This window comes from Chenopodium album, chromosome 9 (assembly GCF_948465745.1).
Source record: "Chenopodium album chromosome 9, dcCheAlbu1.1, whole genome shotgun sequence".
Taxonomy (NCBI): domain Eukaryota; kingdom Viridiplantae; phylum Streptophyta; class Magnoliopsida; order Caryophyllales; family Amaranthaceae; genus Chenopodium; species Chenopodium album.
The window spans coordinates 10,325,441-10,348,374 of NC_137842.1; the positions used below are offsets into that span (position 1 = coordinate 10,325,441).

A 22,934-nucleotide genomic window follows, 5' to 3' on the forward strand; every position below is an offset into this window, starting at 1 on the left:
AATTTCTTCGTATAAATATATATTGTTGAAACCCATTGTAGCCCACTTATGAGTGTCCCACATTGGAGAAAGAGGAGAGATGGTTTCACTTTATAAGGTAGAGGAGTACCTCCTACTATTGCCAATTGGTTTTAGTATGGAAGCTCCAAAGCCTTGTTTGTGGACCAAACTCTCATCCTCCTTGTTCGGGTAGCCCAGACCCATTTCATATTGTTTCAGAAATGTAACATGGTATCAGAGCCCAGGTTGTGGGTCTCTTCTAAACTGGGTATTTAATCGCTACTGGATAAGGGTTTACCTTGACAGGATGTCCAGCCCCTAAGAGGATTATTGATCTGGCCTTATCCAGTTAGCTCTGAAGTTCTAAGGACACTCATAAGTGAGGGGGAGTGTTGAAACCCATTGTAGCCCACTTATGAGTGTCCCACATTGGAGAAAGAGGAGAGATGGTTTCACTTTATAAGGTAGAGGAGTACCTCCTACTATTGCCAATTAGTTTTAGTATGAAGCTCCAAAGCCTTGTTTGTGGACCAAACTCTCCTCCTCCTTGTTCGAGTAGCCCAGACCCATTTCATATTGTTTCAGAAATTTAACATATATATCATAAAGTCCGCTTGTTTTAGTTCTTAATTAATAAACGCAAATTAACTGAGAATCCAAAATACAGATCAACGGACAACGGATTAGAACATTAGATGTCGGTGAAATTTCGTTAACCAAAATTTCCTTTCAGTTAATCATAAATAAATAAATAAAATTAATTAATCCTAAAATTCCTTGACTTAATCTCTCTCTTCTTAAACCCTATTACACTCACTTCAACACTTTTCAGTTCAGATCTCACTCCACTCCCCACCATTTTCGCTCCTTTCACATTTCCCAACTTCAGATCACCAACAATGCCGACTCGACTCATCCTCACCCTCTTCCTTTCCTCCCTCCTCCTCCTCTCTCTCTCCGCTCCAACGACCGCCGTCACCGATTCCGACGACCTCGACGAAGACCTCAGCTTCCTCGACGCCGACGACGACACCGACACCCACATCTCCTCCCACCAACCCCACGATCACGACCACGCCGATGAATCCAACGAAGAAGACGACGAAGATTTTGGCAACTTCGACGATTTCGACGAGTCACAATTCGGCGACGACTCTGACCCGTCGGAATACTCTGTTCCTGAGGTTGATGACAAAGACGTCGTCGTTTTGAAGGAGAGGAATTTCACTGATGTGATTGAAGGGAATAAGTTTGTTATGGTTGAATTCTACGCGCCTTGGTGTGGACATTGTCAGTCACTCGCGCCTGAGTATGCTGCTGCTGCTACTCAGCTTAAAGAGGAGGGTGTTAAAGATGTTGTTCTTGCTAAAGTTGATGCCACGGAAGAGAATGAACTCGCTCATCAGTTTGATGTTCAAGGGTTTCCTACTGTTTATTTCTTTGTTGATGGGGAGCATAAGCTTTACAATGGTCAGCGTACCAAGTAAGATCTTTAATTTTGTTTGTTTGATTGAATTCGATTTTTAAGTGGTGATTTTGTTTTTAATATTGTTGTCTTGATTTGATTTTGATTGATTAATTAATTGGGGGAATGTGATTTGTGCAATTATTTAATTTTTGGAATCCCATTTTAGATTTGGGAAGATTCTAATCATTGAGATTCACTAATAATTGAGTAACTATTTTAATGAAAAATATGTGATTTGGTAGTGGGAAATTGAATTTCTAATAATGTGATTTTAATTATATAAATTGATTTGCTAAATTTGGTTGTTACGGATTAAGCGATTACTTATATACAAGAGGATTAATTGTTGAATAGTTGAAGTTTGTACCTTTGTATGATTGTGGAGTTATAAATTTGGGGATTTTTTGAGTTTATTATGTTGATTTTATGTTTGGGAATTGGAGGATATTTATGTTGAATAGTTGAAGTTTGTACCTCTGTATGAATGTTAATTTCCATTATGATTTATACCGGGGTAAGAAAAAAAAAAATTGATCAGTGAAGTCAAGGATGCAATCGAATTTGGGAGACTCAGACTGATCTATGTAATATTTGTGTTTGGGGGTAGGGGTTAAAAGTAATTACTTCTTATTGCTGACAGCTTTATAGCTGTAATAATTGATTGTAATGTGATTGTTTTTAGTGGCTTTTTGAGATAGAATAACTTATTCATTTAGGAATATGGTGATTGCATACAAGAGCAGCTAACTATGAAATTTCGATGTAAAAAAGGTTGGATTCAGACTTATTTATTTGCTTATATGTAGGGAGGCTATAGTGACATGGATTAAGAAGAAGACAGGGCCTAGTGTACACAACATTACGACAACAGAAGAAGCAGAAAAGATTCTAACTTCAAATGAGAAAGTTGTTTTGGCCTATCTGGACTCGTTGACGGTAATTACAACTTATCTATTATGTAATTGAGATGTTGAAGTATGAGGTTTTACATTTTGTGTAGTGTGTGTGACATCTTAATCTCTGTTTTACACTTATAGACTGTGATTGCTTCGTACATGTCTGATTTATTGGTCTCTTTGGTAGCATGTTCTTTCGTTGTTGGCAATTGACAGTTAAGATGATTTAGTAAACTACCCATCAAGCTTCATAATGTTCCTTAGGTCATCAAGTAAAATGGACTCGTGCACAAATTTATTGTGCTCTATATTATTATTTATCTATTTGGGTAACAGAATTTGGAAACAAAATGTTGGACTTTAGAAACGATTTGGATACTGGTGATGTTGGCCACTATTTGGAAACATTTATAAATTTATTTGACATTTTGACCTAGATGTTTTGAAGTAGGATGATAGTCTAGATGCCTTATTGCCATTGATAATGAGATGGTTCTTTTGGATGTTGTAGGCAATTCCAAGATGGCTGTAACTTTCATGTGAATGTAACTTTCATGTGAATATACCTCTCAACCATGTTTATTGTTAAGCTGTTCTCCCATATGCCTTCTATGTTGGCTTTTGATAAACCATGTGCAACTCGTAATTTTTTTTCTGTCAAAAGCTGTTATTGGTAGTGATTTTGTATCCAAACTAGAATCATGCTCTCTTTATTTTTATTTGTGTGTGTGTGTGTGTGTAACTGGGATGCTTTAAGTTAATCCTCCAATTGTAGTATCACTGTATAACCTATAAAGGATAATAAAATTAAGGGATCTTTATATCTAGCTTCTGCCTAATAGACTAGGCTGTCTCATGGTTGGAGTTTCAAGGAGTCTCATATAGCCCTACGTTCTGAATTAGTAGGAATGTTTAACTTTGCATGATAAGAATATATGATCGAAATTCCTGTAATGAAAGGAGAAGAGAAACTGTGAAGATTGTGAATATTTGAGCTGGATATTTTATCAACTTGTGTCTTCATCCTAATTATTTCATCAAACACTGGTTGTGATTTTCCACTGAAAACTGTTTGTTTTCCTGATTGCATTCCTTTTAATTGCTCTATTTTGATGTTAATTTGTATGCAGGGTCCTGAAAGTGATGAGCTTGCTGCTGCTTCAAGAAATGAAGATGATTTGAGCTTTTATCAAACTGTGAAGCCTAATGTGGCAAAGCTATTTGAAATTGATGCTGACGCTCAACGACCTGCTTTAGTATTGCTAAAGAAGGATGTTGAAAAATTTAATCATTTTGGTGAGTGGATCATTATATCACGTGTTTTACTTGACTGATTGTTCTGATTTAGTTCATCATTTTTCAGCTAATCCTAATTGATCTTTTGAGTGATCCGTTCAGGGTTAAATTTCTTAACAGCTTGATGTTGATTGTTAAGATTGTTGCCTTGTGCAGATGGCAAATTTGAAAAATCTGCAATTTCCGAGTTTGTCTTTGCCAATAAACTTCCCCTAGTGACAACCTTCACTAGAGAAAGTGCTTCTGTGATTTTTGAAAGTCAGATCAAGAAGCAGGTGAACATCTGATTTATTTAATGTGCTAAAAACTGATATCACCCTAATCCGATGTGGGTGTGGATTACCTCAACTACCACTGACAACATATGTTTTGTCCAGATCTTGCTGTTCGCCACTTCAAATGATTCAGAGACGGTTCTTCCTGTGTTCCGGGAAGCTGCCAAATCTTTTAAAGGAAAGGTAATATGGTTTGTGCTATCTTCTTTACTGTCAGACCATGTAGATATTTGTCTTGATATTGTGTCTATTGGTACGAGATCCATTACAAACTCTGATATCTGAGGCTATAGAATCTTGTAAGTCCTATGTGATGCTTGTTCTGGCTGCAAAACCCTCTTTAAATGAGGAAGGGAGTAATCCTTTTTTTTTTGACATCGAGGAAGGGAGTAATCCTTATGGCCTCTATTTCATCATTCACCTTTTTCTTGGCTTCCCATCTTCATCCATCTTATTCTTGAGTGAAACCGCACTTTTAGAGCAAATTCCCTTCTATCCTGGTTCTATATGGCTTTTGTGTGTGTCTTTCTTCTTTTTTTTTTCCTTCTTTTTTTGGGGGGGTGGGTGAGGGTGGAGGGGGGGGGGGGGGGATTGCTGTTAATTATTCTTATGCATGTCTTAAAGCGTGCTTTTTCTTGATTTTCATTCTCGTTTGTTCTCCATGGATTATCATTAGTTCATTGATCTGTTTAATTCTTCACATATTAGAAACGGAATGATATTTAATGTCTTGCTTCTGATGATGGTTGTTGATATGCAGCTTATCTTTGTTTACGTTCAACTAGACAATGAAGATACTGGCAAGCCTGTTGCTGAATTTTTTGGTGTTTCAGGAGATGAACCAAAGGTACAGCATTTGTGATTTTTCTGTTGCTTTTTATTTCGTGATTTTTCTAATGCTATTAGTTGTATTAGAAATGGAATCAGATTTGATAGCATTGAGCATCCTGCTCGTCTGTACAGGTTATTGGATACTCAGGAAATGACGATGGCAAGAAATTCTTTCTTGATGGAGAAGTAACTTTGGATAAATTGAAGGTATTTATAATTTCTTTGATTGTTGTTAAAATAATTTCTTCAATTATATAGGTACCTGCATAATGGTTGTTTCATTCTCTTCTATAATTTCTGAATTGTAATTCTGTAATGGTGATGGTAGAACTTCCTAATGTTTCCATCATTTCATCTATAGGCTTTTGCTCAAGGTTTTGTGGATGACACACTGAAGCCTTTCTACAAATCTGAACCAGTCCCTGAAACTGTGAGTCTCCATTACTTACTAATTCTCCTTGCCCTTCTTTCTCTTGGCGGTTAATTATAATCCTTTTGATCTAATTTTCATTTTTGTATGAAACAGAATGATGGTGATGTGAAGATAGTTGTTGGGAATAACTTTGACGAGATAGTTCTGGATGAGTCAAAGGATGTTCTGCTTGAGGTTTTATTCCTAATGTTAACTTGATCTTTGAGCTTTATCATTTTCCTTGTGGGATCAGGCTCTTACTTCAATGCTTTTTCCTTTTCAGATCTATGCTCCTTGGTGTGGTCACTGCCAATCATTAGAGCCCATATACAATAAGCTAGCTAGACATTTGCGAGGAATTGACTCTATTGTCGTTGCCAAAATGGATGGAACAACGAATGAGCACCCCAGAGCAAAGGTAGCACAGGACCCTTACCTGTTTCCAGCTTCTGCCTTTGTTCTAATAATTTTGTCAAGTTGCCTTCTTTAGTTGACATTGCATCAGTTTATATTTGTAATGGCTGTGAAGACTTAGGAGTTCTGTTGTGTTCTTGGGTTACTGCAACCAACCCTCTTCCTGTTTTGGAACTAATTACTTGTGCTATTGCTTTTCAGTCTGATGGGTACCCGACAATCTTATTCTTTCCAGCTGGGAATAAAAGCTTTGATCCTGTATGTCTACTCCTATGAATCTTTTCACCATTTAAAGTTCACCTTCTCTATTAACTCATTTGATTGTGAGACTGTCTGCTTTTTACACAAATTTTGATAGAGAAATGCATGAATTTTGTGAATGTGGCAGGTCACTGTTGATACAGATCGTACTGTTGTGGCATTTTACAAGTTCTTGAAGAAACATGCAGCAATCCCATTCAAGCTTTCAAAGCCTTCATCAAACCCAAAGACAGAGGGTTCTGATTCCAAAGATAGCGGGAGTACCAAAGAATTAAAGGACGAGTTATAAGGGCTTTGGATATACGATTAAGTTATATTGACAGTATTCCAATGGATAGCATCATAGAGAGTAGTTTGAACCCTTGGAGGCAAATAGTTGAAGGTTAGCTGTAGAAAAACTTTGCATCCTTCCAATCCTCCTTGCAGCTCATCGGTGTAATAGATGACATTTCATTGGAATTGTAGTTTAAGACTCAAGTTGCTAGTCCTTTTTTTGTATTGGTGGGAGTATTTTTTTGTTTTCAAGTAAAATACCTATTTTGAACTTGTTTAACATAATTGGGGGGAAAAAAATAAGAGCTTCAGCTAATTTTAATGAGGAGCAAGCTTCACTTGATCTATTATATCAACAACAAAGCATGCCAATTTAGTGCTTAGTCACAACTGCAAGCTCATACTTGTGCTTGGTCAGCTGCTTAGTTACCAAGAATGCAAGTTAACATCCTAACTCTGTCTGTCAACACTAACAATGGTGTCTAAGCTTCCTCCATTAAAGCTTACACCGACACCACCATCTTCATCATGTCCGAGATTCCTCCATTAAATTGTTAGTGCTTAGTAACAACTGCCAGCTGCTTAGTCACCAAGAACGCAAGTTAACATCCTCACTCCGTCTGTCAACGCTAACAATGGTATCAAAGCTTCCACCATCAAAGCTTCCACCGATACCACCATCTTCATCATGTCCGAGATTCCTCCATTAAATCGTCACTGACACCATCGACACCGCTATAGACTTTGACGACTTCTTTGTCAAATTAAACGACAACTCTAGGAAGTAATTGTGAAATTTAGGACATGGTCAATCTCTAAGGGTAGGGGTGACCATTTCACTTTGAAATTAATATCCTAGAGACCTTTGTGAAGGAGCTTTTAGACATAATTCTCGCTGACACATAAAAATGGCTAGCATATAAAGTTGGCGAATGAGAAAGATTGATTAAAAACTAGACACCAGCACCAGCCGAAGTCACAACCAACTCATGTGGCTGCCAATATGGTCCAATTCTCTTTATGAGGTTTGGAGCATGACACATGCTTTTATCCTCCCCTTCTATTGTGGAGGAGTGCTTAGTCGGAATGATGTTTTCATGAACTGGCCTAAGCTCCTTTGGAAAGTATAATGGAAACAACTTCACAACTATTGTATGGGTCCTATTGGAAAAATCTACGTAGGATCGTAGCTGTTGAGATTCTATCTCTTTAATAGTTTCAGATCCTATCAAGCCCAATGTGGCACAATCCTTTATCCGAAGAATGATGAAGTTACACTACAAGATATTATATCAAAGAGAACGATTTAAATCTCCCTCTTAGGTTCAAATTTAGCCATATTAGGCAAAGAAGACGATTTTAAAATCGCCCTCAACTCGCCCTATTAGCTTCAAAGGGCATACAACATTTTCGCCCTCTTTGTTAAATATCAAAGAAGGCAAAATTTTTCGCCCTCTTTGATCAAAATCAAATAGGGCAAAATTTTCGCCCTCTTTGATCAAAATCAAATAGGGCAAAATTTTCGCCCTCTTTGATTGAATCAAGCAAGATGAGATTTTTTTTTGCCCTCTGTAAACAACTCAAACAAGTCAATTCATATTGCCCTCCTTGCTCAATATTTGCCCTGTTTGATCAAATTTTAAAGCACAAAATCAAAGTCGCCTTCTTTGTTCAATTTTTTGTTTTAAAAAAAAATAATTCTAAAAGGGATTATATTTAGGAAAAAAAAAGGTGTTGATAGGCATAAATTCTAATTTTGTCATTATATATACAAAAGTATAAACCAAGTTTTCCTTAATAGCAAATAACTAAGCCAAAGAGTACTAAAATTTAATAATGTACGTTCCCTCTATGTTCCTTCTGCAGTTCTGCTAGCAAAATTTTCTATCTTACTTCCTTCATCTTGTCTATCTTCATCCTTCTCCAGTTCTATCTATCCTGCCAACAATCAAGATATTAAAAAGGTAAGCTGAATGTGTACATGGACAACAACTACACAATAAGATCCTATTTTGTCAGATCATGGAGGTATAAATATAAGTGTTCTGACTCCACTACACCACTACTACTCTACATCACAAAGATACCGCAATTCAAAAAATTTGGAGAAAGGAGATCACAAAGTATAGCAGTTACTTTGTATAAGAAAAGCATGATACCTTGACTGCACTTAAGATATATGTAACCATTCTGTCTCTTTGTTACCATCAATATTTTCAACCTCCTCAGAACATTTAAGAGATCCTTCTGAAAAACATTTTAAAGAAAATTTAGGGAGAGAAAGAAAAGATAACAACAGATTCAAAAGAACTACTATTTACATACCAAATAAAGTATAAACAATATATCTTCCAGCAATGAAACTAGACATGCAGTAAAGAATAGTGTAAAGAGCAGATAGTCAGCAACATCTCAGTATTTCTCTTTTGGTAGATATCATCCACATATATAGGCCATACTAACTCAACTACAGAGTAAGAGAGAAAGATATCAACCAAATATCATTTTTCAAGCACAATGCAACTTGAGATATTAACTCAGTATTTCTCAACTACATAGGCCATACTAACTTAGTATTTCTCAGAGAGTGTTCTATGAACAAGCACAATGCAACTTGATATACCATATGATAACTCAACGACACTAGAACTTTTGTCCTTTAATCACCATTCACCACTATCAACATTGGAGCAGAAATAATTCAAGAAAGTTGGAAGGATAGAGAAGTCCCAAATAATTAGTTAGGAAATAATAAGAGGAAAGCAGGGGATCATTCTCTGACAGTGATTCCATTACAAACCAATAATATGACTAAAGTGTAGTTGAGTTAGTATACATTAGATGACGTCTAAAACAACAAAGGTGGATAAGAGCAACCTATTTTGTTGTTTACCCATGCACACTTGAAAGACTAATCAGAATTTTAGAAGTTCAAAACTTCAAACATAGGAATGCAAACAAAGGGTTTTGGAAGTTAGTATACTATAAAGCTTGATAATCCATCAAAAATTTCAAGACTAGAAGACAGTCCTTAGGAAGTTATTGCAAAGAGTGAGCTAGAAAACATTACCTATATCAACCATCAAGGCCAATCTTCTCCATGACTAACCGAAACTTTTGTTCTAGGTCTTCTTGTTTCTTCTTAATTAGACGCTTCCAATTCAGATCGCATCATGTTATTTTCATTTTGTAGTTTTTTAACATTATGTTCCGGCTCAGCTCTTCCTATCTTTCCATCTCTAGACGACCCCGGGTGTCTGGGTGCCCTTTGCCTAAACCTCGGGCATAACCTGAACGATGTCCCAGAACCTTCACATAAGCTTCTTCAAGAGTAAGATTATCAACCCCCTTTTCACCAATTTCTTTCTCATGCAACTCCCTTAATTCCTTGAACTTCTCCTCGGCCTCATTGTTAATTAAACTTCCCATTTTTATGCCTTACAAGATAAAACAAAGTCAGAATTTTAAAATAAAGAAAAACAAAGTGATGTTCGTGCATTAGATAAACATTCAACATACCTCTTTGACTTCTCCCATAACTTCAAATACATGGGATCATCATTAGCTTGGGATGAGGTGGTTACATTTGAACTAGAACCATTGATTTTGGTGATCTCATTCTCATTTTAACAAGGTTGTGCCTCAAGTTCCTATAAAATCATATACATACACTTATTAATTTCAGCAAGATCAATCCATTTAGGAAAGTATTTCTGTTTTATGATAGTATTTCAGATATTCTGATACAATCAATCCATTTAGGAAACAATAATAATCAGAGCAAATATTTTTGTTTTCTGATACAATCCATTTCAGAGCAGGGAATTAGCAAAGTTGTTACATAGATGAGGATACAAGTAACACAATAGGGATAGTAATATGCAGTTAAGTTCTTGTGGATACGATACAAATATCATAAAAATATGTTAATATGTCTCTTCATGGAAAAGAAACTAACATGAACCAGTTGGGTATACAACCTCAAAAAAAAATTCTCCAAAACCAGATTAAAATTGTACTACTTTGAATGGTGTACACTCGTCACAGCCTTTAATGGTTGGTGATTTTGTTGTTAGAAGATCAAGGAAAATACAGTCAGCAGAGTTTCTGTTACTTTAGAAGAATACTACAAGAGGGGGGAGGGGTGAATTGTAGTTTGAGAGAATTGAGCTAACTTTTTGCGGAATTGATATATCTAAGCTACAGGAACTCAAAGTAAACACAGAGAGATTTTACGTGGAAAACCTCTTGGCCCTAACAAGAGGAAAAACCACAACCACTTGGGATTTTAGGAAAGATTCTTCACTATAACAGGGCAAACAACCTATTACAAACTAAAGAATCAATCTTCAAGTTCCTCTATGAACTTGAAGTTCCCAGTAGCAAGTCCCTCTACTTGCCACTCTTCTCTTCTCTATTCTCTTCTCTCTCTTTCTCTTACTGACTTCTCTTAGAGTTCACTCAAACTCCCAATTCCTAAAATGCAACTCAATTATAAAACTCTAATGAAAGTAATTAAGAAAAAACACTTAAGTGGAATGCGACTCTTGACTCTTTTGTAAACTTAAAAGAAAGATAAAAGTATTTGAGCAAGGTGAAGTTATCCATAAAATAACTTCGATATTTATAAGAGAACATTGCTTGGAGAAAACGCCATACCTCCCACTACTTACGCCACCACTGCTGCATATCAACGCCACCACTATCCACTACTTTCAAATGTTTCAAATGATGTCCTAAAAACTAGGACACGTTGAGCCTCAAGGAAGCAGTGTATTCGTAAGTGGTGAAGACTGAATCAACAGTCATTTGTGCAAGTTTAGGGATTTAGTTTTCAAAGATATTTTTCTGAAAATAAAAATATCAACTTTAAAAGATAAAATCAGAAAAGATATTTTTCCAAACAAACTATCCTATTTTTTAGCAAGTCAATAATACTTATCTTTTTAAAGACATTCCACTAAGCATTAATCCCTAATTAATTTTCACTTACATAAAACCTAAAATAGAAAATATTTCAGACTTTATTTTCTCTAAGAAGTCTCTGCTTCGAGTCTTCTTTCCTCAGCTTCTGCTCCGAAGCTTTAGTTCCTTTATAAGAACTCTGCAACTGATCTCTTTTATTTTTAGCTCCTCGTGTTCCTTTGCCTTGAGTGTTTCCTGCAACTTATAAATAAACCACAAGACTCACAGAAATCATTAGTCCACTTATTTGACTTGTGTTATCATCAAAACATCAAGGGCAACAATATTCCCCCTTTTTGATGATGACAAACAAGGCAAACATGTTAGAGCAAACAATAAGTTAAGAGATCAATTAAACTACCGAAAAAAATGAATTCTGAGCAAGTTTTATACCTGACTGAGAATCTGAGAGACACAAAACTTTTGAGGCAGAGATGGATGATAAGTGTGTAAGTAGTTTGCCTGTATACTTTCCCCCTTTTGGCATTATCAAAAACACAATGTATATAACAAATTATCTCAAGCACAACACCATAACATGGTTTAATGATAAGGCAGAGATCATATAAGCAATCCAAAGCAGAAAATATGCACAAAATATTGATAAAACATCCATCCAAAACCAATGTTAAACATCGGCCAAAAGTGCATCAAATCCATAAGTTAAAAAAAAAACAGCCAATAATCCCTGTTTTAGTTACAGACCCAAAAGAAAAACCATTGCTCAGAAATAGCAGAATAAACACAAAAGCAGCATCATTATAGGCTAAGGGAACAGGAACAGGATCATATTTCTACTGCATTGAGATCATCAAGCTTGGCTGCAATCTTCTCCACCACCTGCTTGATTGCTTCATCCCTTGCCTGAGCAACCTGGAGAAGTAGTGACTTTGCATCAGTAGCACAACTAGATACAACTCTCTCTAGAGCATCCACCCTGCCTGTATTGCTCTTGAGTTCTGAGATGACATCTTTGAGCATGTCCTTCAATTCCTGCAGCTCAATTGAAACTGCTTCATTGAGCATAGTTGGAGAACTAATCTTTTCAAACCTTGTTTCCTTTGGTGCAGACTTAGGAGACACAGGAGGAGTAGGAACTTGAGCTTCTTTCATAGTGTCCTGTTCCCCTAGATCAATGAGAACAGGCTCAAGCTCTTTTTCTTTCTTCTTTGACAACCTGACAGGGTAAAGTCGTATCCCCTAATAAAAAATAATTACCTAAATCACTAACTAAGGTAGATAGGGAAGTAGGGTCGATCTCCACAGGGAAACAAGTATTTTTACTCCTAATTAATTATTATAATCTAAATTATTTAAGTAACCAATATTTATGAATGAGTAAGAAACTAAACTACTAAGGTTGAGAATAGGAAGAAAACAATATATAAAAGGATCTAGGGCATAGGTTCACCAATAAATAATATTCCAGGGTAAAACATAGTAATCAATCATTGACATTGCATAGATAACATGATTAACAGGCTCTCGCAATTTATTAATCAACATAGATCTAACAGGCTCTCGCAATTTACTAGATTTAAGTTCTTATTGAAAATGGCCTTTAATATCAAATTAACATCTGCTCGATTCATCAATTTAATATTGCTATACTTTTACAAGCCGCAATTGTAAAACGTTAAAACAATTCAATAGGAAATTATCATGCAATATCAATAATCAATAATAGTCAATCATCAATGCATCAATTAACCAGATTGTAAAGGGCTCTCGCTACGTATTACAATCACACAATTAATTCATCGGTATTAAATCTCATCTCTCGAATCTTGACTTAACCATTTATAAATTAACTTGCCTATTGAAACTAGACCCAAACATTAATTCTCATCTCTCGATTTTTGAATCAATATTGTCAAACTCATGCACAAAAGATAGGCCTAATCTAGTCACAGAGCATTAAATCAATCAATAGGAAATTAATCTAGTATTGATAATCAACAACAATAATTTACCCCTTCATATTATTTATTAGATCCCCATAAACCCTAGAAATTAAACTACTCACACATATTAAAAACTAAACTAATCAAAGTAATAAAATAAATCATGATGAAAGGAATAAAATAAATAAATAAGATTAAGGGAAGAAATCGTTACCAAAATAAATCTGGAATTAATGAAAGAAATAAGAACAAAGGTTTTTGAGAGAGATTAAGAGAGAGAAAACTACTAGGTAGAGAGAGAGAAATCCTAAGAAGAAGGTAGATGAATTAATCGTCCTAAAAACGTACTTAAAAACAAAACTAGAACAACTCCTAATTAGAAACTAATTGCTCGTCAAAAGACCCTTTCCAGAAACACGCGCCCGATCGGGCGCACCTTTTTTGCTATGCTCCTACTGATGTGCCGCGCCCGATCGAGCCTAGCTCACCCGATCGGGCGCGCCTCTTCCTTGAGGGCACCAATGCACGTAGCCGCCCGATCGGGCCCGGTCTTCATCTTCGAGGCTTGGACTTCGATTGGGCTAGATTTCTCGGCCCAATCCATATTTCCTCTCGGGTCTCGAATACATGGTCCAAATGCCTCGTGATCCAAATTACCGAGCCCTTAATCACCGGCTCTCACCGATCTTGGGCTCCAAAAGTGGTCGTGTCCTTCTATGCTCGTGATTGCTCCAAAATATCTCGGGAAAATACTCCAAAAGCATAAATCCCTACACAAGTCAACCAAATCTACGAAAACATTGGAAAACACCGATTAGTAATAAAAGTGGCTCTAAAGAGCCAAAAACACTACTAATTATGACCAAGGGACGGGGGTAAAATAATATATAAAATGGACACATCACAACCTGAGACTCTTCCTCTTCCTCCCCCTGTCTCCAATACATCCTCTTCCCGAGCTTCAACCTCTAACCCTTTCTCCCTTTCTCTTTTTCTCTTTTGGTTTTCCTCCTTCAACAACTTTTGCTCCAGATGCTTCCCCCTCAACTTTTGTTTCCTCTTCTCCTTCTGAGACAGTAGGCAATACCTCCAAACAACCATAAACTACATGCAATCCTCTATTTTCAAAGAAAGTTCTCTGAACATACTCATTGTTCTTTAGGAGCAGGGGTTCACATGCAGATTGGTTAATGTCAAAGCTTTCAAAGACTGTAGTTAGAAGGTTACCATAACCTATTTTCCGATTGCGGGGTACACAATGGTCAAGGTGCTGAATCATGATAGAAGGAAAGTTGATGGGAATTTTGTGTTCAAGGCAATACATGAAGATACAGTCAAGCTTGTTGGGTGAATCTCTTTTCTAGGTTCTTGGGACAATATCATTGTGTATGATTTCAAACAGCAGTTTTTGGAGAGGGGTAAAGTTGTTGTGATTGACATAGGTGGCTTTAGGGTTTCCTTGGTAATGTTCAACAATTGAATCAATTGAGGTGTTAGGAAGAGGTTTTTGCACAGAACCTTTAAAATACAACTCATAGCCAGAATTAGGAACATCAAACAATTCTCCTAAATATTCGGCATCAAAATCAATAGATTTTCGTAAGACTACGCAAGAAATTTTCCCTTTCTCACAAGAAAAGGAAGAATGAAAATCTCTCAAAGCATCAACATACAATGGCTTATTAAAGCATTCACTCAACAGATAAGTCCAATTTTGAAATTCGATCAACTCAAGAAATTTATTGAACTTACTAGCTTTACACCATGGAAGATTCAAACTCAGACCGGACACAAAATTCCTTGCATTATCCTCAAGACGCTTCATCGCTGCTGTCTTGTGCTTGAGAGAAACCCCCAATTCCTCGATTTCTTCTTTGGACTGCTCTGGTTCCTCTTCCATTTTGGTATTTTTTGGAGACGGAGGATACTCAAGTAGGAGTTGTTTGAGAGTTTATGAGGTTTTATCAGTGGTGGTCTCTTGGATTTTCACAGCAGAGGATTGTTCTGAGGCTAGGGTTTGAACTTTTTGTGAGATGTCCATGGGTGAGTATGAGTGAGGTTCTTTGTAAGGGAGAGGAATAATTGATTTAAGTGGTGTGAAAATTCTGGAATTACCCATCACCTTTTATACTGGAGTAAATGTGAGGTGTCGCTTCAGGGTAGAGGTTAGGTGAGGTGAATTATGATGATGCCTCACTTGCATTTATAGCATTGGGTAAATAAAAAGATAATTCTAGAAAGTGAAATGTATTTTGCATGTAAAGGGATTAATTCAACAAAAGAGGATGAATATTGAATGTATCCATCAGATAAACCATGTTTGATAAGATAAAAATAAAAAATTAGAGAAAGTTATCAAAACGATTAATTTTGTTGAATAGATAAACTTGTGAATATACAAATTAATGCACGGAACAAGTCAACATAGCTCATGCCATTAGTCAAGGATTTCAAGAATTATCATTTCTTTTATGCACAACTTTGAATATACATGCTTAAATCACTTGCCATATCTATGTAATTAAACATATCATTTTTGTGTGAGATAAAATGTACATCATTTTGGAGATTTTACCTGAGGGAACATCAAGGCTTTTTCCTTAACACAACTTAATCATTCCAAGCTCCATCCTCATCATCTCATGTCTTTCTCTGTTTAAAGGCTTAGTCAAAATATCAGCAATTTGGTTAGTTGTTTTAAAAAATTCTAATTTAATTAAGCCTTTCTCAGCATTATCCTTTAAGAAGTGATGACGAATATGAATATGCTTAACACGTGAATGATGCATTGGATCTTTAGAGATACATATGGCACTTGTGTTATCACAGAAAATGGGAATACAATCAAATTTCATACCAAAGTCTCTGAGTTGTTGTTTTATCCACAATACTTGAGAGCAGCAGGCAGCAGCAACTACATATTCTGCTTCAGCAGTAGATAAAGCTACGGTGTTCTGTTTCTTAGAACCCCATGAGACTAAGCATGGCCCTAGGAACTGGACCATACCTGATGTGCTTTTTCGATTGACTAAATCTCCTGCATAATCTGCATCTGCAAAACCTTTCAGATCAAAAGAATCACTTATAAGATAGAAGATACATAACTCATTAGTTCCTTTCAAGTATCTAAGTATCCTTTTTACGGCAGTTAGGTGAGATTCCTTAGGATTCGACTGAAACCTGGCACATAATCCAACACTGAAAGCAATGTCAGGTCTACTAGCAGTTAAGTACAATAAGGAACCTATCATACCTCTGTACATCTTTTGATCCACACTAGTTCCTGTTGGATCATCATCCAGTCTTGTGCCTGTTCCCATGGGTGTGTGATTTGTTTTTGCTTGATCAAGGTTGTACTTTTTCAGTAGTTCCTTGATATACTTTTGCTGATGAATTGAGATTCCTTTCTCTGTCTTCTTGATTTGTAGGCCAAGGAAGAAGTTCAATTATCCCATCATGCTCATTTCAAATTTACCACTCATGAGATCAGCGAAGTACTTGCACAAGACATCGTTAGTTGCACCAAAGATAATATCATCCACATAGATTTGTACAACTAAAAGATCAGTTCCTTTTGATTTTAAAAACAAAGTTTTATCAACTTTTCCTCTCTTAAAATCATTTTGCAAAAGAAACTTAGAGAGCCTTTCATACCAGGCTCTTGGGGCTTGCTTAAGACCATAAAGGGCTTTGTCAAGCTTAAACACATGATTTGGAAATTTTGGATTTTCCATACACATCTGATAAGTGGTTTATTTGACCACTTATTGTGTTAATTTAAACCCGGTTTTGCGATCATTTCCCCTCTTTCTAACCCAATTTTGAATGAAAATGTTTTTTCTCCGCTTTCCCCCTCTTGGTTTGTGTTTGTCCATGTTTTGCAGGTCTATGGACTCAATTTGGCAAGCTTTCGGTGCATGGTTTGTGTTTAAGGCAAGAGAATTAAAGAATGGAGAGGGCGCTCCAGCAGGAGCGGGCGTGCACCCCTCAGGAGCGGGCGCTCCGATCTTTCTGCCAACTTTCTGCCAAAGCTTCAAGAATTGCACACCCTGTGAGGAGCGGGCGTGCAGCCTTGAGGAGCGGGCGCTCATGGCTGTGGAGCGGGCGCTCCTACTTTTGGAGCGGGCGCTCCTCGCTGGGAAATCCGTTTTCTTTGACGGATTTCCCTATGTGTTACGGGGAGTATAAATACTTCCTCCTTTATTCATTTGTAACCTAGACAGATATAGTCTAGTTTTTAGAGACTCCTCTTAGTTTTAAACATTCCTTTTAATTAATTTAGCTTAATTTTCATCAATTCAATCATTGTAATAGTTGGTTTCAAGTTTGTTTCTCAAGATTGGCACTTTGTATTCAACAATTTCAAGCCTCAATTAGTAACTTCCTTCTACTTTTCTCCATTTAATTTCTGATTTTATTTGTTGTTTCATGATATTTAAATCTTCTTAGTTCTTGATAATTTGTTATTGGATGATAGTTATTTCAATTGTTAATCATTTTTCCCCAATTATTGAAGAAGTTAGAACCCTAATACTTGTTTGCATGTTGATAAATATGAGTTGTGAGTAGTCTACTTGCTAGGGGTTGGGTGAAGCTCAACCTTTTGGGTTAATTATGCAAATGTGGGAGAAGCATTGATGCTTGTATTGCAATTAAATTGATTATATGAGATTGCTTGTTAGTTCTTCAATGATAGGATTAGCTACCCTTGATTTAGGAGCTTGATAGCATGATATGCTTAGTTTGACATGGAAATGTGAATGAAGCATGGCATTACTTATTGTAATTTGATTATGTATCTCCTATTGCTAAACTAATGAGGAATCTAAGTTTAGTAGTGTGAGTTGTTTTCTAATTGCATGAGGTTGATCTTACATATAGTCCTTGCTATATCTTATCAATTTCACTCCCCGTTTGTCTATTTGCCTTGGTCGAGTGGATCCCATTCCCTAGTGTCCTCAATCCATTGATTTAGAACCATAGTTTGTTTGTCTTCTTGACGAACCCTAATTCACCATTGACTTCGAATTAGCTTAAGTGTTAAGATCTTTGGCAACCATATCCCGTTCCTTGTGGACCGAACTCTTACTTGTCATTATGCTTGGTTTGTAAGGTGTTTGTTAATAAATGTGTTTGATTGAGTGTGGAATGTGCGACCGTTCTAACGCCCATCAACATCCTCCATCAAGTAACCATTGAGAAAAGCACATTTCACATCCATTTGGTAAAGTTTGAAACCCATGTAAGAAGCAAAAGCAATCAGTATTCTAATAGCTTCTAATCTAGCTACAGGAGCAAAGGTTTCTTCGAAATCAATACCTTCCTGTTGGTTGTAGCCTTTTACAACCAAACGAGCTTTGTTCCTCACGATTGTTCCATATTCATCTAGATTGTTCCTGAATACCCATCTGAGACCAATTATCTTCTTTTCCTTGGGTTTGGCTTCAAGATGCCAGACTTTGTTTCTTTCAAACTCGTTTAGTTCCTCTTGCATGGCTACAATCCAATCAGCATCTTCTAAGGCTTCCTGATGATTTTGAGGTTCCAGTATGGAGAGAAATGCATTATTGAATGCGCAGAAGTTCCTCATCTGTGATCTGGTCTGAGTTCCTCTGCCTATATAACTGATTATTAGATCGGTGGGATGAGATCCTTGATATTTGAAGGGCTTAGGCTGGAATTCTCTTGCCGGAACTCCGATTTGAGGAGTTTCTTGCTCTACATTTCCACCTTCTTCTTCTGCTTCATGATCCTCGAGGATTTGCTCTTCATTGATCTGCTCTTCATTTGCTTGAGCTTCTTGATTATTTTCCTGAGGATTTTCCGCAATCTCTTCATTTGGATCTCTTTGCTCTTCTCTGGTTTGCTTATGAGTTTCTTCTTCTTCATCCCTGTTTCTGATCAATCCAATTTCAAAATCATTGTTATCATGTTCCTGCACATTCATAAAAGAGTTAGATTCATCAAATATGATATGAATGCTTTCTTCAACACACAAATAGTTCTTATTGTAAACTCTATAAGCTTTGTTGTTTGAGGCATAGCCAAGGAATATAGCCTCTTCACTTCTCTCATCGAACTTTCCCAAGTTCCTTTTTCCATTATTGTGAACAAAACACTTGCATCCAAAGGCTCTGAGATGAGAGATATTTGGCTTCCTCCCTTTGAACAGTTCATAGGGAGTCTTGTTACTTATGGCTCTTATGGTTACTCTGTTAATCATGTAGCATGCTGTGTTGACGGCTTCAGCCCAGAAGTTCCTTGGCAGTGAGCTTGCAATCAACATTGTTCTTGCCATATCCTTCAGCGTTCGATTTTTCCTTTCAACCACTCCATTTTGTTGAGGAGTTCTAGGTGCAGAGAAGTTATGATTCATTCCTTATTCCCTGCAAAACTCATCAAATTTTGAATTTTTGAATTCTGTACCATGGTCAAATCTTAGATGGATTATTGAGAATCCACTTGTTTTCTGCACATGTCTGGCAAATGCTACAAATTCATCAAAGGTATCATCTTTACTTGTTAGAAAAATCACCCATGTAAATCTAGAGTAATCATTAACTATAACTAACACATATTTCTTGCCACTTCTACTTTGGACTCTCATGGGACCACATAAATCCATATGAATTAATTCTAATGGCTTAGTGGTACTGACCATCTTTTTGGATCTAAATGAGCTTCAGACATGCTTTCCTTTTACACAGGCATCATTGATTTTATCATTTAGGAACTTGATGGAGGGTAGTCCTACAACCAAGTCCTTTGACCCGAGTTTATCAATTAAAGCATAGCTAGCATGTCCAAAGCGTTTGTGCCAAAGTAGAAAGTCATCTTCAATAACACTCAAGCATGTAAGGCTACTCTTTGAGATTGAGTCAAGGTCAACCACATAGGTGTTTCCTCTTCTCGTTCCTTTTAGAATAGCCTTTCCTGATCTGTTATTGAAGATATGGCATTCATCAGAAGTAAAGCTTACCGAGTTTCCTCTATCACAAAATTGTGATATGCTAAGTAGATTGTGCATCAAACCCTCGACCAGGAACACATTTTATATTGCATGGGAGGTTGACTTTCCAATTTTGCCTTTAGCAATGATTTCTCTTTTCTTATTGTCTCCGAAAGTCACTGTTCCTCCTGGATAGGTCTCTAGTGAAAGGAATTTTGATTTGTCTCCAGTCATATGCTTTGAACAACCGATGTCGAGGTACCATAGGTTGTTCCCCCTCACTAGGACCTCCTTTTCCAGTTCCTTGAGTATGAACGCATGTCATCTGATTTGACCATTAGACAAAGATTTTCTACCTCCTCTTCTGGTTGATCTTCATCTTCTTCACTATCGGAATCTCCCCATGCAGCTATCATAGCTTTCTTGACATCCGTTTTTGAAAAGGGAGTCTTGTATTTCTCTTTTCCTTGTTCCTTGATCTTCCCTTTTCCTTTCTCGATGTCCCATTGAGGACAATCTCTGATGAAGTGGTCTGTTGATCCACATTTGTGACAGCTATATTCTGGTTTGGAGTTAGAGGTTCTCTTCTGAAAGTTTTTGGAGTTCCGATTGTTTCTGTTGAACATTCGTTTGAAACGCCTGACCAACATTGCAGCCTCTTCTTCATCCACTTCAGATTCCTCTTGATCAGCCTTGAGAGCCAGGCCCTTGTTCCTGATGCCTTCACTGCTGCCAGTTCCTAAATGAAGCTCATGTGTCATTAGAGAACCTGCGAGTTGTTCAATATTGAACGTCGTGAAGTCCTTTGTTTCCTGTAGGGTGATGTGTCTATTTTATATAGTATTTTACCCCCGTCCCTTGGTCATAATTAGTAGTGTTTTTGACTCTTTAGAGCCACTTTTATTACTAATTGGTGTTTTCTAGTGTTTTCGTAGATTTGGTTGACTTTTGTAGGGATTTGCACTTTTGGAGCATTTTCCCGAGATATTATGGAGCAATCACAAGCATGGGAGAAGCACAACCAGTTTTTATAGCCCAGGGCCGGTTAGAGCCATCGAACCGGTGATTAAGGGCTCGGTATGTGTGATACCGGGGCATTTGGACCAAGTATTCAAGACTCGAAGAGGAAACCCAGATTGGCCCGAAGAATTGGAGCCCAATAGTAGTCCAAATAGTGGCCCAAGAGAGCCGCCCGGCCAAAAAGGCTGGCGCCCGGAGGCGCGCCCGGCCGGGCGAGAGAAGCAAAGGTCGGAGCCCGGTGACGCGCCCGGCCGGGCGCGAGAAGCGTACTGACGAGTAAAAAGGCGCGCCCGATCGGGCGGTGCCTCGCCCGATCGGGCGCGTGTAATTATTAGGGGTTAATTTCGTCGTTTAAGTTTGTGTTAGTTTAGGATTTGTACGGAGTATAAATACTTCTCCGTAAAATGATTTTAGGATCTCCGGACTCTCTTCTTTACTCTCTTAATTGTTTTCTTAGATTTTCTCTCTCTACTTAGCTTTTAGATTAATTCTTTCTCTTATACTTTTGTTCTCAACTTTATTCTTAATTCCAGATTTATTTTGGTAACGATTTCTCTTCTCTTAATCTTAGTTGTTTACTTTATTCTTTTGATCATGTCTTGTTTTATTTCTTTGATTAGTTTAGTTTTTATTATGTGTGAGTAGTTTTATTTCTAGGGTTTATGGGGATCCATAAATAATATGAAGGGGTAATTTATTGTTATTGATTGTCAATGCTTAATTAATTTCCTATTGATTGATTTAATGCTCTGTGACTAGATTAGGCCTGATCTTTTATGCATGAGTTTGACAATATTGATTCGAGATTCGACAGATGAGAATTGATGTTTAGGTCTAGTTTCAATAGGCGGGTTAATTTATAAATGGTTAAGTCGAGATTCGAAAGATGAGATTTAATACCGGTAAATTAATTGTGTGATTGTAATACGTAGGGAAAACCCTTTATAATCTGATTAATGTATGCATTGATGAATGATTATTATATTCTACCCTGGAATATTATTTATTTGTGAACCTATGCCCTAGATCCTTTTATATATTATCTTCTCCTTATTCTTAATCCTCGTAGTTTAGTTTCACATTAAATTCATATATTGGTTACTTTATAATTTAGATTACTTTAGTTAATTAGGAATAGAAAGACTCGTTTATCTGTGGATTCGACCCTGCTTCCCTATCTACATTAGTTAGAGGACTTAGGTATTACTTTTGATTAGTGGATACGACTTTACCCTGTCATAGGGCAGTCACCTTAGCTCTCCAACGCTCATCTTGAGGAAGACTTCTTAGCACCTTTCTAACCTGATCATCAGTAGGAATTTTTCTACCAAGAGAAACTAGTTCATTAATAATGTTAGTGAATCTAGTAAGCATTTCCTGGATAGATTCTTTGGGTTGCATCTCAAAACGTTCGTACTTAGACATGAGCAAATCAATTTTAGAACGTTTTACTTCATTAGTTCCTTCATGAGTTATCTGAAGAAGATCCCAAATTTCCTTAGCGTTCTTACACCCCATGACACGATTGTGTTCATGTGGTCCAAGTCCACAATGAAGCAATTTAACAGCCATAACATTGATTTCCATTTTATCAAAGTCTTCCTTCTCATATTCAGACATTGGTTTAGGAATTACCTCGTTTTGAGCGTTGGTTTTAGTTACCTCGAAGTCTCCTACTTCGATGAATCCCCAAACTTGATAGTTTTATGCTTTGATGAAGATTTCCATTCTATTCTTCTTGTATGTATAGAATTTTCCATTGAACATAGGAGGTCGTTGAGTTGAGTACCCTTCTTCAAGTTTCTCATGCGTATTCATTTTGTGCCAAGATTCTCCTCTTCAGGGTGTCCTGATTTCGAGAGGATTAGGCTCTGATACCAATTGTTACTTTAGAAGAATACTACAAGAGGGGGGGTGAATTGTAGTTTGAGAGAATTGAGCTAACTTTTTGCGGAATTGATATATCTAAG

The 22,934-nt window shown here is 36.9% G+C and overlaps 3 protein-coding genes across 3 annotated transcripts; 1 reads left to right on the forward strand and 2 right to left on the reverse strand.

The window, feature by feature from the left end:
• The first annotated feature begins 868 nt into the window (after positions 1–868).
• Positions 869–6,351, forward strand: LOC145559542 (protein disulfide isomerase-like 1-4). Its single transcript, XM_081620959.1, has 12 exons — positions 869–1,483; positions 2,275–2,404; positions 3,495–3,660; positions 3,817–3,935; positions 4,038–4,118; positions 4,696–4,782; positions 4,899–4,973; positions 5,128–5,196; positions 5,293–5,373; positions 5,462–5,596; positions 5,794–5,850; positions 5,981–6,351. The coding sequence occupies exons 1-12, from the start codon at positions 900–902 to the stop codon at positions 6,140–6,142; spliced, it is 1,746 nt and encodes a 581-aa protein (XP_081477085.1). The 5' UTR covers positions 869–899; the 3' UTR covers positions 6,143–6,351.
• Positions 6,352–15,595: 9,244 nt separating this feature from the next.
• LOC145557431 (uncharacterized) lies at positions 15,596–19,371 on the reverse strand. Its single transcript, XM_081618614.1, has 4 exons — positions 19,076–19,371; positions 18,315–18,886; positions 16,249–16,305; positions 15,596–16,056 (listed from the first exon to the last, which is right to left on the reverse strand). Exons 1-4 carry the CDS (start codon positions 19,369–19,371, stop codon positions 15,596–15,598), a joined length of 1,386 nt encoding a protein of 461 aa, XP_081474740.1.
• A 306-nt stretch (positions 19,372–19,677) lies between these two features.
• LOC145557432 (uncharacterized) lies at positions 19,678–22,584 on the reverse strand. Its single transcript, XM_081618615.1, has 3 exons — positions 22,216–22,584; positions 20,233–20,756; positions 19,678–19,933 (listed from the first exon to the last, which is right to left on the reverse strand). The coding sequence occupies exons 1-3, from the start codon at positions 22,582–22,584 to the stop codon at positions 19,678–19,680; spliced, it is 1,149 nt and encodes a 382-aa protein (XP_081474741.1).
• Between the last annotated feature and the right edge of the window lie 350 nt (positions 22,585–22,934).